At 47.5% G+C, this 11,587-nt stretch overlaps 4 protein-coding genes across 11 annotated transcripts; 3 read left to right on the forward strand and 1 right to left on the reverse strand.

The window, feature by feature from the left end:
• Window positions 1-230: 230 nt before the first annotated feature.
• On the forward strand, window positions 231-2,347 carry LOC117589201 (UDP-glucuronic acid decarboxylase 1). Its single transcript, XM_034280930.1, has 2 exons — window positions 231-1,234; window positions 1,513-2,347. Exons 1-2 carry the CDS (start codon window positions 380-382, stop codon window positions 2,026-2,028), a joined length of 1,371 nt encoding a protein of 456 aa, XP_034136821.1. The 5' UTR covers window positions 231-379; the 3' UTR covers window positions 2,029-2,347.
• A 16-nt stretch (window positions 2,348-2,363) lies between these two features.
• On the reverse strand, window positions 2,364-5,265 carry LOC117589199 (steroid hormone receptor ERR2). Of its 2 annotated transcripts, none has more exons than XM_034280927.1 (3): window positions 4,739-5,265; window positions 3,540-4,106; window positions 2,364-3,470 (listed from the first exon to the last, which is right to left on the reverse strand). In XM_034280927.1, the coding sequence occupies exons 1-3, from the start codon at window positions 4,868-4,870 to the stop codon at window positions 2,535-2,537; spliced, it is 1,635 nt and encodes a 544-aa protein (XP_034136818.1). In that variant the 5' UTR covers window positions 4,871-5,265; the 3' UTR covers window positions 2,364-2,534. The 2 variants fall into 2 exon arrangements, with proteins under 2 accessions (XP_034136818.1, XP_034136819.1); XM_034280928.1 differs by lacking the exon at window positions 4,739-5,265 and adding an exon at window positions 4,350-4,428.
• A 163-nt stretch (window positions 5,266-5,428) lies between these two features.
• LOC117589202 (WD repeat domain phosphoinositide-interacting protein 2) lies at window positions 5,429-8,403 on the forward strand. Of its 6 annotated transcripts, none has more exons than XM_034280931.1 (6): window positions 5,429-5,610; window positions 5,859-5,978; window positions 6,059-6,820; window positions 7,183-7,341; window positions 7,404-7,531; window positions 7,622-8,403. In XM_034280931.1, the coding sequence occupies exons 2-6, from the start codon at window positions 5,908-5,910 to the stop codon at window positions 7,861-7,863; spliced, it is 1,362 nt and encodes a 453-aa protein (XP_034136822.1). In that variant the 5' UTR covers window positions 5,429-5,610; window positions 5,859-5,907; the 3' UTR covers window positions 7,864-8,403. The 6 variants fall into 6 exon arrangements, with proteins under 6 accessions (XP_034136822.1, XP_034136824.1, XP_034136823.1 ...); XM_034280933.1 differs by having other exon boundaries at window positions 7,643-8,403; XM_034280932.1 differs by having other exon boundaries at window positions 5,430-5,610; window positions 7,198-7,341.
• A 544-nt stretch (window positions 8,404-8,947) lies between these two features.
• LOC117589196 (zinc finger protein CG2199) lies at window positions 8,948-11,432 on the forward strand. 2 transcript variants are annotated; one of them, XM_034280923.1, is made up of 3 exons: window positions 8,948-9,183; window positions 9,260-10,765; window positions 10,868-11,432. In XM_034280923.1, the coding sequence occupies exons 1-3, from the start codon at window positions 9,049-9,051 to the stop codon at window positions 11,387-11,389; spliced, it is 2,163 nt and encodes a 720-aa protein (XP_034136814.1). In that variant the 5' UTR covers window positions 8,948-9,048; the 3' UTR covers window positions 11,390-11,432. The 2 variants fall into 2 exon arrangements, with proteins under 2 accessions (XP_034136814.1, XP_034136813.1); XM_034280922.1 differs by having other exon boundaries at window positions 8,949-9,183; window positions 9,260-11,432.
• The last annotated feature ends 155 nt before the right edge of the window (window positions 11,433-11,587 follow it).

Below are 11,587 nucleotides of genomic sequence, written 5' to 3' on the forward strand. Positions count from 1 at the left end.
CATATTGTAATATTAGATAAATCCGATCCACCAGAACAAAATTCATGGTACTGATGACTTAGCACGTGAGTGACAGTATCGTATGTCGCCATGGTCAATAATTTGTTCTTACATAGCTTCAACAAGAGCAAGTATGGGCAAAATTACCGTTTCAACCGGTTTGTTTTGAGAATGAAGTATGCTTTGGTATATTTTTGAGGGCCAGGTGGTATGTTTTATCGATAACTCCGCGGTCGCACTGCTGATAACATTGACTGGATTGTTTTTATACAAAACTAAAAAAATTAAACAATAAGAATGCAATGTGGCGATTCCAGTCGCTGATAAGCATTGGCAAGCAGTCTAGTTCTCGCAAAGCAAGAAAAACGTCATCGTCACGATGATGACAGCAACAAAGAAGCGACTAAAAATAGTAGCCGCAGCATCGTTCTCCCTGCTGCTGGTCGTTTACTTGTACAGAGCGATCAGCGCCTCCACCGCCGGAGTGCCTTCTGTTGGAGTGGCGGTGGGTGTGGGACGGCTATCCAGACCCATCGAGGAGGAGCAGCAGGGCCAGTGGCCACCCACCGAAGATGCTGTGCAAAGGAGCCTGCAGAATGCGTACGAAGCCCACAGTTCCCTTATCAAAGAGCAGCGGGCGGAGCTGCTGCGCACCAAAGAACAATTGGCCCAGTTGGAGGAGCAAATCCGCTCGCTCCAGACCAGCACGCCTCGCAAATACCCCAAAGTTAAATATTTAAACTACAAAAATCGCAAGAGAATTCTCATCACCGGAGGAGCCGGCTTTGTGGGCTCCCATCTCGTGGATGATCTGATGATCCAGGGCCACGAAGTGATTGTGGTGGACAACTTCTTCACTGGTCGCAAGCGCAATGTGGCGCACTGGCTGGGACACGAGAACTTTGAGCTCATCCACCATGACATTGTCAATCCGCTGTTCATTGAGATTGACGAGATCTACCACCTGGCCTCGCCGGCCTCCCCACCGCACTACATGTACAATCCGGTGAAGACCATCAAGACAAACACCATGGGCACCATCAATGTACTGGGACTGGCCAAGCGTGTGATGGCCAAAGTGCTGATTGCCAGCACCTCGGAAGTGTACGGCGATCCGACAGTTCATCCGCAGCCAGAGACCTATTGGGGCCATGTGAATCCAATTGGACCACGTGCCTGCTATGACGAGGGCAAGCGTGTCTCCGAGACCCTGAGCTATGCGTACGCCAAACAGGTAAGTGTGAAAGAGGCAAGGGAATGGGTTTGACGGCACTTTGCATTTCTGGCTCGCATCCAGATGTGATGCAGTATTTTCCTGATTTCATGTGATCTCCACTCAAGCATTAAACGATTTGAATTGGAATTCTGTGAATGCTGAAGCGACTAGCCTGCTGTAATTGGCGTGCAACGTTTCACGTTCCGCATGGGGGATCGAGATAAGATTTCTCTAACATCTCTGCACCAATCTGTTGCTTCGAATAATGTCTTTAATCATTGTGTTTCTGTTGGCAGGAAAAGGTTCAAGTTCGTGTGGCTCGCATTTTCAATACGTACGGACCGAGGATGCACATGAACGATGGCCGCGTGGTGTCCAATTTCATTCTTCAGGCTCTGCGCAACGAGACCATCACTGTCTATGGCAACGGTCGGCAGACGCGCTCCTTCCAGTACGTTTCGGATCTGGTTGATGGCATGATTGCTCTGATGGCATCCAACTACACGCAGCCGGTGAATCTGGGCAATCCCGTGGAGCAGAGCATCGAGGATTTTGCCCAAATCATCAAGCAATTGGTGGGCGGACCGAGCATGATCAAGCAGACCAAAGCCGTCGAGGATGATCCACAGCGACGCAAGCCGGACATAACACGCGCACGCCACTATCTGAAGTGGGAGCCAAAGGTGCCGCTCGAAAAGGGTCTGCGGCAGACTATCTCCTACTTTCGCAACGAACTGGCGCGCAGCGATAGATTCCAAGAGAGCTCCAACAAGTACTTTGATTCGCCCGACTTGCAGCGAAGTCGCCTCTAACTATTACTCCTAGATCTGTCTGTGTATATGTCTAAGATGTAGTGTAAATTCGTGTGTGCCTGTATGCCAAGGTCCAAAACTAACATTTGGAGTTGGTAACGCAACGTCTCTAGTCTGCAAAAACAATGTAAATATTGACCATCGATATAGCACTAATTATAAGTCACGTATGCCATAAGTCCATGGATCACATTGGTGGGGGGGGGGAGTAGATCTAAGCCTGCACTTTGTCCTGCATCCAGTTAAACCAGTGTAAATTTTAGCTTTAAGTCGGGGCTAACAATAAAAAGAGAGAACGTTTTTCTTCTTTTCAATCTAATCATACTCCGGACAAGTAATTTACTAACTATGTATTGTATTTACAATTACAATTGCTTACTCTACGGCTTAAACACACACTCTAGACTCTAGGCACACTAGTATACAAGGAGTAGGTCCAATCTTAAGTCTATATTTGCACCCAAACTTATCTTAACTAGATCAACTAGACTTCTACGATGTTTCTTTCACCTGGCCAGCGGTTCGAGCATTTCCAGAAACAACTTTTTCATCGTGATTACTTCATCGCGTGCCACGCCACGCCAGAAGCGTCGCAGGATGTCGTCCGCCTGCCGCAGCGAGGGCAGAATGAGCAGCAGCTGCTGCTGATGCGAGACAGCGGAGGAGTGGCGCAGCAGGTAGACGACATCGTTCAGCGAATTGAGTATGGTGTCGCGAAAGGCGCGCAGGGAACTCTGATCGTCGAGCAGAATGTCACAGTTGGACAGGAGCAGAGCCTTCAGCAGATAGTACTCCTCGCGACGTGGCGATATCCGCTCCATGCGCTGGGCAATCTGAACACAGTGATAGTAGAACTCCGTGTAGCCGCACTCTTTGGCCAGCAGCTCGTCCATCCAGACGTCGGTGGCGAAGCAGAGTTTCCCATTGAAGGGCAGCGACCGGAACGTCAGCTGGAGTGTGAGGATCTCCGCCCATGACACTTGCAGCAGCTTCATCTGATCGTTGAGAGGGAGCTCTATGAAGCCGGGAATCTGCTTGGCCCAGCCAATCACGCTAACCAGCTCCTTGTCGTAGATGTCGCTCAGCACGCTGAGTATCTCATTGGGATCGTTGTTGTTGTTCTGGAAAATGCATGTTCCATTGGGCGTGACGCTCACACTGCTGACACTGCCACCTCCACCGCCGCTGCTCTCTAGCTTAATGCTTCCCGACGAGGAGGAGGCCTCATCATTGCAGCCGCTGGTCGTGTGTGGCTGCTGTGATGGCGACTGAACGCTGAGGGCATCCGGCTCGTAAGAGTTGAGCACTTCAAGTATCTTTACATCACACAGCGACGTGGTGTTGGACTGGTAGAGCAGCTGCATGGTCTGGTACGAGTTCGAGACGGGATTGCGTCGATACTTTTGCCGCCCACCTCGCACTCGATCCAAGCGCACGCCCTCCTGTGATAGCACAAATTGGTGAATAATTAGAAGCCGAAGAATGATTAGAAATGGGTTCGTCAAGGTTACCTTGAGCATGCCCATGAGAAGGCACTTTTGGAAGCGACAGGCCTGGCAAGCCTTCCGCCGTCGCTTGTTTATCTCGCACTCGTTGTTCGCTGGACACGTGTACTCGATGTTTCCCTGGATTGTGCGCTTGAAGAAGGCCTTGCAGGCCTCGCAGCTGGCGACGCCATAGTGGAACCCTGACGCCACATCCCCGCACACCAGGCACAGGCGACGCAACTCATCTCGAACGGAGCCAGCATTGGCACTGGTATTGATGGCAGATCCTCCGCCACTGCCGCCTCCCCCGCCGCTGCCACTGCCCGCACCGCTGCCCTTGATGCTGTCGCCATCGTTGCTCAGCGAAACATTGTGGAGATCGCAGGATAAAGACGTCGTTGAGCTGCACAGCTGCCGCTCTGGTGACACGGAAGGGGAGGACTTCATTCCGCTATTGCTGTTGCAGGAGTTGCTCTGCGCCGTCGCTGCCTTGGAGGTGGGACTGTAGCAGGCTGCTCCGGCCGAGGATGTGTCTACTTCCTGCTTGATGTGCAATATGCTCACTCCGTCGGACATATTCGAGAATTTGAGCTGGCGGATTGAGAGGGTAATAGTTTAACTTGTCGTGCTGTAAAATTAATGAACAAAACGCGCCGCACTGTGGTTCACAGACACTGATACTCGAAACGCCTGCGTAACATTCTTTTCTATTGGAGTTTTGCGTGAGTTTGTACCACTGTGCGGCACCAATGCCTAATGAGAATGAGCGGAAGGTGCGCACAAATGCATACATATACAATATGCAATTAAAAATGCAATGGGTGGCGAACCTACTTGGTCTCCGTCTCTCTGCCGCGGACTGTGGGCTGACTGTACGGAATGGAACGGAACACCCCACGACGAACGGTGGAAAAGTACAAACACACACCACAGGGCAGACCAGACTGTGATAACGGTACCGTGCGTGGAGTACCAAAACCCAAAGCTAACGGTACTACAAATCACGACGCACAGCGCTGACGACGCTGATTAGAAAAGTCAGAGGGAAAAAAAAGCGCGCAAGCGAACACGATGGGGGGTAGAGTAGGAGGTGGCGACACGGGACTACCAGCAGCAGCCAGGTTGGAGATGAAAGATAAGCGCTCACCATTTCCTTATCACTCTTGGCAAACGTCACACTTACAATCCCCCAAGGTGTCTGTTTACATACTTAACATACTTACATAAAGAATTGTAGAGGATCTCTTTTGTGTAATCAGCCGAAGTACAGATTTGAAGTACAAACGAATATGGCTAATAAACGAAAAATCAACAGTAATACATATCGCTCTGTGTGTATGTATGTATGTGCGCATGTATTTATTTTGGTTCGAGCACCTTGTTATTGCTTTTGGTATCTGTCCGTCTGCATCTTTGGCAATTAGAAATGATTAAGTATCTTTCCCTGTGTTACAGGCGGGTTAAATATTTCTAGACATTTGTATGTTATTGCTTTTGTAGAACTAACTATTAATTATTATTGCACATGCATCTATCCTCATAAGATGTGGGATGGATGTGCGCTGCAGACAAGACAGCATTAAGCATCGATTTTACTCGTCTGCTGGGTTAACACTTGCTCGAACAAGGCACGATTCTTCTATTGCAGAGCCACGAGTCACATTATTTCCTACGTCTGGATGGGCTGCTGCTCATTTTAAATTTATTTCAGACAAAAGTTCTTAAAAATAAAAATATAAAAAACTGCATAGTTTGCACAGTGTGACCGCGGACTTATCAATATACCGTCTGACTCTCGAAATATACTGAAAGTATGTAACGGCACCTCGCAGCACTGAGGCTGACCAGCCAAATACAACCATGAGCTCTGTTTTATTTGCCCGCCCTGGTTGCTCTGTTGCTGTCCAAGTTGCATATGTGTGGGTGTTTTGGTGTGTTTGTGTGTGCAAAACAGAGCAAAAACAATTGCGCGACAAAAAAAATCCAAATATCATTAAATATTACGTAGCTTCAGTAAACTATACAATTTGCAACTTGTGAGTGGTCCTGTGGAATACTAAATTGAGCGAACAACCAACGTTTCCTACACAAAGAGGTAAAATAGCGCTCCTTAGTCACGTAGATCGTGTGTGTTTTGTTTGTTGTTGCTGCTTTTATCAGCAGAGCAGCCAGCCCCTATCCCCAACGTGTACATTCGTACATTCGAGCATACATACGTACATGTATGTACGTGCATGTATTTATTAACATATTTATTGCGCTGCCCGCGCAGATATTCGCCAACGAACTAAAAACAGTGGCTAAAACTTATGTTGCAAGGGTTTTTGTTTGATTTTGTTGCAGCCCCTCAGTCCGCCCCGCCCCGCACCCGTTGCACACTGCACACAGCACGATGATGAGCCTGCTGGGCCGACCCGATGTCGATGCGGGCGAAGTATTTGTCAACTTCAATCAAAACATAACGTAAGGAAGGAAATGGAACTCTTCTCGAAGATTTTTGTGATTTTTCATGGTTTTTGTTTTTACTGCCACTCCCCCTGTAGATCGCTTGCAGTCGCCACCAGCGGGGGCTACAGCCTGTACAGCCTGGGCTCCGTGGACTCAACACTGGACAAAATATATCACACCAAGAGCGATGAGCTATTCCTCATCGAGCGGCTGTTCGAGAGCTCCTTGGTGGCCATTGTGTCGCAGCGGGCGCCGCGCAAGCTGAAGGTGTGCCACTTCAAGAAGCAGAGCGAGATCTGCAACTACTCGTACGCGAACACAATTCTGGCGGTGAAGCTGAATCGGGAGCGCCTGATTGTCTGCCTGGAGGAGTCGCTCTACATTCACAACATACAGGACATGAAGGTGGTGCACACCATACGGGACACGCCCTGCAATCCGTTGGGTCTGTGCGCTCTGTCCTCGTCCTCGGAGCACTGCTATCTGGCCTATCCGGGCAGCGTCACCTCTGGCGAAGTGCAGATCTTTGATGCCATCAACTTGCATGCCAAGACCATGATACCAGCCCACGACACACCACTGGCGGCCATAGCATTCAGCCCCTCGGGCACGGAAATAGCCACCGCCAGCGAACGCGGCACGGTCATACGCGTTTTCAGCTCCCAGGATGGCAGCCGACTGTTTGAGCTGCGGCGTGGCCTCAAGCGTTGCGTCTCCATTGTCTCGCTGTCGTTTAGCAACTGTTCGGAGTACTTGGTATCCAGCTCCAACACGGAGACTGTGCACATCTTTCGCTTGGATCGCAGCGCTGCCGAGACAGCCGATCATGGGAAGCAATCCACCGATGATTGGATGGGGTAAGCGTATAAGCTGGGTCAGGTCACTGTCACTCCTGTGTTTTGTATTTTGTATTTGTACGGTTTATGGGCAAGGATCAGGTCATCTAATTTTGGGTGTGTGTGCTCCATTTCATTCCACAACAGACTTCGCACTCCACACTTCACTTCTATAAAATCTTTCATTTATTTTTCGGTGTGTTAGCGTTGCCCCTCGGACATATTCTATTCTTCCTTTTTGTTTTGTCTGGCGCTTTGACATTTATCTATTTTTCTTTTCTTTCATTCAAAACAAAAAACACCACCACCTACACCACCACAACAACAACAACAACCAACCAACCACTCAACTCAACTCACCAAAATCTACTCTCTCATGCAAGTTACTCGTTTTTTAGATTCTTGAGCAAAACGGTCACCAGCTACCTGCCAACGCAGGTGACCGATGTGTTCAGCCAGGGACGGGCTTTTGCTTCGGTCTCATTGCCCGAGGCAGGAGTGCGTCGCATGTGCGCCATTGCCACGATACAAAAGCAGCTCAGGTGAGTGTAATGAAAAATCCAATCCATTATCAAATTAATGCTGTTTCCTGTATTTGTTGCAGACTCTTGATTGCCTCGCAGGATGGTTATCTTTATGTGTATTCCATACCATCGATTGAGGGTGCCGAGTGCCAGTTGATTAAGCGGCACGATCTGCGCTTGGAGGATCACTATGCCATGGATATTAAAGGTGCTTAGAACAGTTTGCAAATTGCACACAAAATCCACAAAGACCCAACACAATCCTAACCGACACAAACAATCGAAACAAATTCTCTAGTTGATTCACCTCAAACTCTAGGCCTGAACAGTGGCGTGAGCATTGGCGGTGCTGCTGGCGTTCCCCCCAGTGTCGTTGGTGCTGGTGCTAGTGGAAGTGCTGATGGAAAATCTACAGCCACTGACAAGCCGGGCGGCAGTAGCAGCTCCACAAGTGGTGGTGGCGGTGCCAGTGGCAGTGGCAGCTATGCCTCGGCCGTAAAGGGTGACGAACCAGTGGCTGGAGGACCTTCAACCACCTAGACGCGAACAACCAGAGAAACAGAACAGAAACCACAACAACAACCAACCAACCAACAACAACAAACTCACTCCTCAAAGTACTAGGGACAATGATGCTAAAGTGATTGCAAGTTTGGAGCTCATGCAGCTGGCGGTGACGACGAAGACGAAGATTGGGCAACGATGCGACGGTAGTGGCCTCTGTGTGGCGTCATGCATATTTAAGTAAAGAAATAAATAGGTCATAGACTTAATTTAGCTTTTAACGTTATCAATGGCGACCGACCCTCTTCCTCGTTTTGTACCAGCAAAAATCACTACACTTTTCATTTATCCTCAACCCCCAACCCATCCCCCATTACAAATACAAGCAATGCTTAGTGGTTAAGACCCGCCCAACCCCCTCGTCCCGTTCGTGGCGCTGCCATTGGAATAGGAAAATGCTTTTTGTCATACACTCCTAAGTTAGTTGTTAATTAATTAATTAAAAATGATTTATAGAATTTGCCTTCATAATTGATTTGCCCTGCTTTTTACAAATAAACGGCCTTTGCAAATTAATTTTATTTTGCTCACCTTCTTTGATCCTGCTTGAATCCAAAACCCCCTTGAAAATCCACCGAAATCCACCATATAAATTGTACATTTATGGCCTAGCTATTATTTAGTCGAAACAAAAATATAATTCACACTAAGAGCACGTCGTCACTGCACACACACACACCACACACATGGACTAATATATTTTCAATTTAAAATCAAATCAAATCAAACCTTTGCAAGAACAAAAACAAAAATGAGTGAAACAATTCGAGTGTGTGCAATGGAGAGGAACAATTTTCGGCGTATATCTATGTATAAATAGTATTTTGTACAAAGTCACATATTTTAGAAAATAATATTTGAAAAACATTTTACAAAAGAAACAACTCATACGCAACTTTATTGTATTCAATAAATTATTTAAATTAATGCTTATCGATTCATTTACTTTATGGCGCCAAAACAACTGGAAAACAAATTTAAACTAGAAACTTATCAGTGTTGGGAAAGAAAGACCTAATTTTCTATTTATGATCGTATATTTTGTAGGCTCAGACGCTATACTTTATCACACTTCGGTCACACTGGTTACTAAAAAAACGTGCAGGTCTGCGTATCGCGCTGATTTTCATTGTTTTTCTATAATATATTGTTTTAAACAATATGGTGAATGCCAAAAAGGAAGTAATTTGCGACTACTGCGGCAGTAGCAATGAACCCGCACAGATTTTATCGTCCAAAAAGGCGTATTTTGGCAACAAAGTTAGCGATGTTCTACACGCCATCACACAACGTAATGTAAGTACAGGCGACAGAAAACAGCAACAAAAGGGCGGCCTACGGGATAGATAATTGGAACAAATTTCTTTTCCAGATACCGCCTACTTTGGCCATCAAGGTGTGCTACATTTGCTTCTCGAAATTCGTTCAATGCGAGCGCACAATACAGAAAATTCAGGAATTTGTCGACAAGGGCCTCTCCACTTCGGGCGGCAAAAAAAAGAACGCCATCAACGATGAAGTAGATGTAGTGCAGTCTGAGGAGGAGGTAAAAAAGAAAAAGCAGCCCATCAAGAAGCGCAGCTTATCTATGCCTGGTCTTGGCACATTGCAGCCGCTTGCTATATTCGAGGCAGAACAGCCTAAACTTTCCAAAGGAAAGACAGACTCGGACATTCTTGAGAACTCTGTGGTATTGAAGCCAGCAAAAACAATTGACAAGAAAAACAACTCAGTGCTGAGTTTTTTTAGTCCCGTTGCCGCTACTGCTGCCGATTCAGAGGAGGAGGAGAGCGAAGCGGAGGAGAAGGAACTGCCGCAGAACAACGTGATTATTCCTGACATATTTGAATGCCGTCGTTGCGACTTTAAAGTGAAGCTACAAAAGCTAATGAAGCAGCATTACATTCAAGTCCATGGACAGATGCGTCCCAGGATTTACTCTTGCCCAATGTGCACCAAGTCGTTTGGGGTTGCCAAAACCCTCAAGGAGCACGCCAAGACTGTCCATGGCATAGAAGAGCAGCCAAAGGATAAGGGCGCAGCTGGCCGGGCTAAGACTGACGACAAGGAGGTGCCGACTGTGAAGAAAAGGAGAAAGTCTGTAGTTAATGTGAAAGTGGACAACACTCCTTCCGCAGAGGATGTTGACGATGATATCGAAATTATAGAGGAAAAGAGTTCTGTCCCGGCACAGACTTCGCTTGTTAAGCAACATACTTGTTTTTCTAAGCCACAGACACCAGCTAAGCAGCAGACACCATCCACGCCACAGACTCCTGTAAAATCCCAGAAGACTTCACTGAAGGTACAAACTCCATTGAAACCATTGGAGAACGAAGACCATGATGAGTCAATAACCGGCATCAGAGCCTTGAACGAGCACAAAAAGAACAAGAGTGTTGCCAACGTGGACTACACCTTTGCCATCAATGGTTCGAGTGCCTCGACGCCAAAGCCGAACGGCGAGCCAATACCGTCGAGTAGTCAGCTTACCTGCAGCATTTGTGATGCCGAGCAGCCGTCCGTCAAGACGATGCAACGACACATGTCCACGTCCCATGGCATTGACAAACCAAAGATATTCAAGTGCCACAAATGCGAAAAGTCACTGGCCAGCAAACAGTCGCTAAATTATCATTTGAGCTCCCATGCGTCTTATCCCGATGTAGAAGGATCTTCCAAACGGCAGATAATACGAGCAGATGGACCTTCCAGCAAGCGTAGCAAGAATAAAGAAGCGGAAGACGAGTTCATTGATGTGGCTGATGGGGCCGTGTCTCCGCCCAAGAAGAGCAAGAAACTGTCCGAGACCCTCAACGATGTGGCAGTGCCTTCGCCCAAGAAGAGCAAGAAGCTGTCGGAGACCCTCAATGATATGGCAGTGCCTTCGCCCAAGAACAGCAAGAAGTTGTCCCTCAATGATGTGGCTGTGCCTTCGCCCAAAAAGAGCAAGAAGCTGTCCGAGACCCTCAAAGATGAGGCTGTGTCTTCGCCCAAGAAAAGCCAAGCGGAGCCCATAGTCTCGCTCTTGTCAGACGCAGAAAAATGGATTTTCCCTCGTCCCAAAAAGATAAAGGAACGAAAGGAGTCGGAGTCTGCCAACATCTCGAATGGCAACATCATTAATGCATCGCAGAGCTACCCTTTCGTCGACATGGATGCAGTAAACCCCTCAGTGCAACCACACAAGCGTGAAATGTTGACCTCCACTTGCGAGTCCACCAACACCGAAGAATCCGAGTTCAATTGCAGCCAGTGCCCAAAGAGCGTCAAGTCGCAGCGACGTCTTGAATCGCACATTGCCAAAATGCATGGAAAGTCACTCAAGTGCAGCAACTGCCTTAACAAATATCACACACGCCAGAGCTACGTCGTGCACTTTGGCGAGTGCGAGGGGGAGGCCAAGGAGTCCAACCTGCCATGTGGCGTACGCAAGTGCACAAAGGTTTTCGGGACTGTAAAATCACTGGAGGATCACTTGAAGAGGCGTCATCAGTGGTAGATAAGCAAGAGATAAGCCACAAGACACTCAGATTAAGAGAAAAGTAAAGAAAAATGCCATGGCATGCCGAAGAAGGCATTTTTGTTTTTTGTTAAATGTAGCCAGGTACATTGTTGAAGGAATGTACAATTAATTATTTTAGTTTGAAATCGTTTTTAAGAAATAAATTTGGACGCTCGATAGAAACTTTTTGTTGCT

The sequence above is a fragment of the Drosophila guanche genome, unplaced genomic scaffold (assembly GCF_900245975.1).
Source record: "Drosophila guanche unplaced genomic scaffold, DGUA_6, whole genome shotgun sequence".
Lineage (NCBI taxonomy): Eukaryota > Metazoa > Arthropoda > Insecta > Diptera > Drosophilidae > Drosophila > Drosophila guanche.

Excerpts from the sequence above, each read along its gene's own strand:
- LOC117589201 (XM_034280930.1), top strand. The coding sequence starts at position 380 with ATGATGACAGCAACAAAGAAGCGACTAAAAATAGTAGCCGCAGCATCG. Across the intron at positions 1,235-1,512 it reads GCTATGCGTACGCCAAACAG|GAAAAGGTTCAAGTTCGTGT; the intron begins GTAAGTGTGAAA and ends TTCTGTTGGCAG.
- LOC117589196 (XM_034280922.1), top strand. The coding sequence starts at position 9,049 with ATGGTGAATGCCAAAAAGGAAGTAATTTGCGACTACTGCGGCAGTAGC. Across the intron at positions 9,184-9,259 it reads ACGCCATCACACAACGTAAT|ATACCGCCTACTTTGGCCAT; the intron begins GTAAGTACAGGC and ends TTTCTTTTCCAG.
- LOC117589202 (XM_034280931.1), top strand. The coding sequence starts at position 5,908 with ATGATGAGCCTGCTGGGCCGACCCGATGTCGATGCGGGCGAAGTATTT. Across the intron at positions 5,979-6,058 it reads AACTTCAATCAAAACATAAC|ATCGCTTGCAGTCGCCACCA; the intron begins GTAAGGAAGGAA and ends CTCCCCCTGTAG. Across the intron at positions 7,342-7,403 it reads ACGATACAAAAGCAGCTCAG|ACTCTTGATTGCCTCGCAGG; the intron begins GTGAGTGTAATG and ends TATTTGTTGCAG.
- LOC117589199 (XM_034280927.1), bottom strand. The coding sequence starts at position 4,870 with ATGCGCACATACATACATACACACAGAGCGATATGTATTACTGTTGAT. Across the intron at positions 4,107-4,738 it reads GATCCTCTACAATTCTTTAT|CTCAAATTCTCGAATATGTC; the intron begins GTAAGTATGTTA and ends TCAATCCGCCAG. Across the intron at positions 3,471-3,539 it reads TTCTCATGGGCATGCTCAAG|GAGGGCGTGCGCTTGGATCG; the intron begins GTAACCTTGACG and ends GTGCTATCACAG.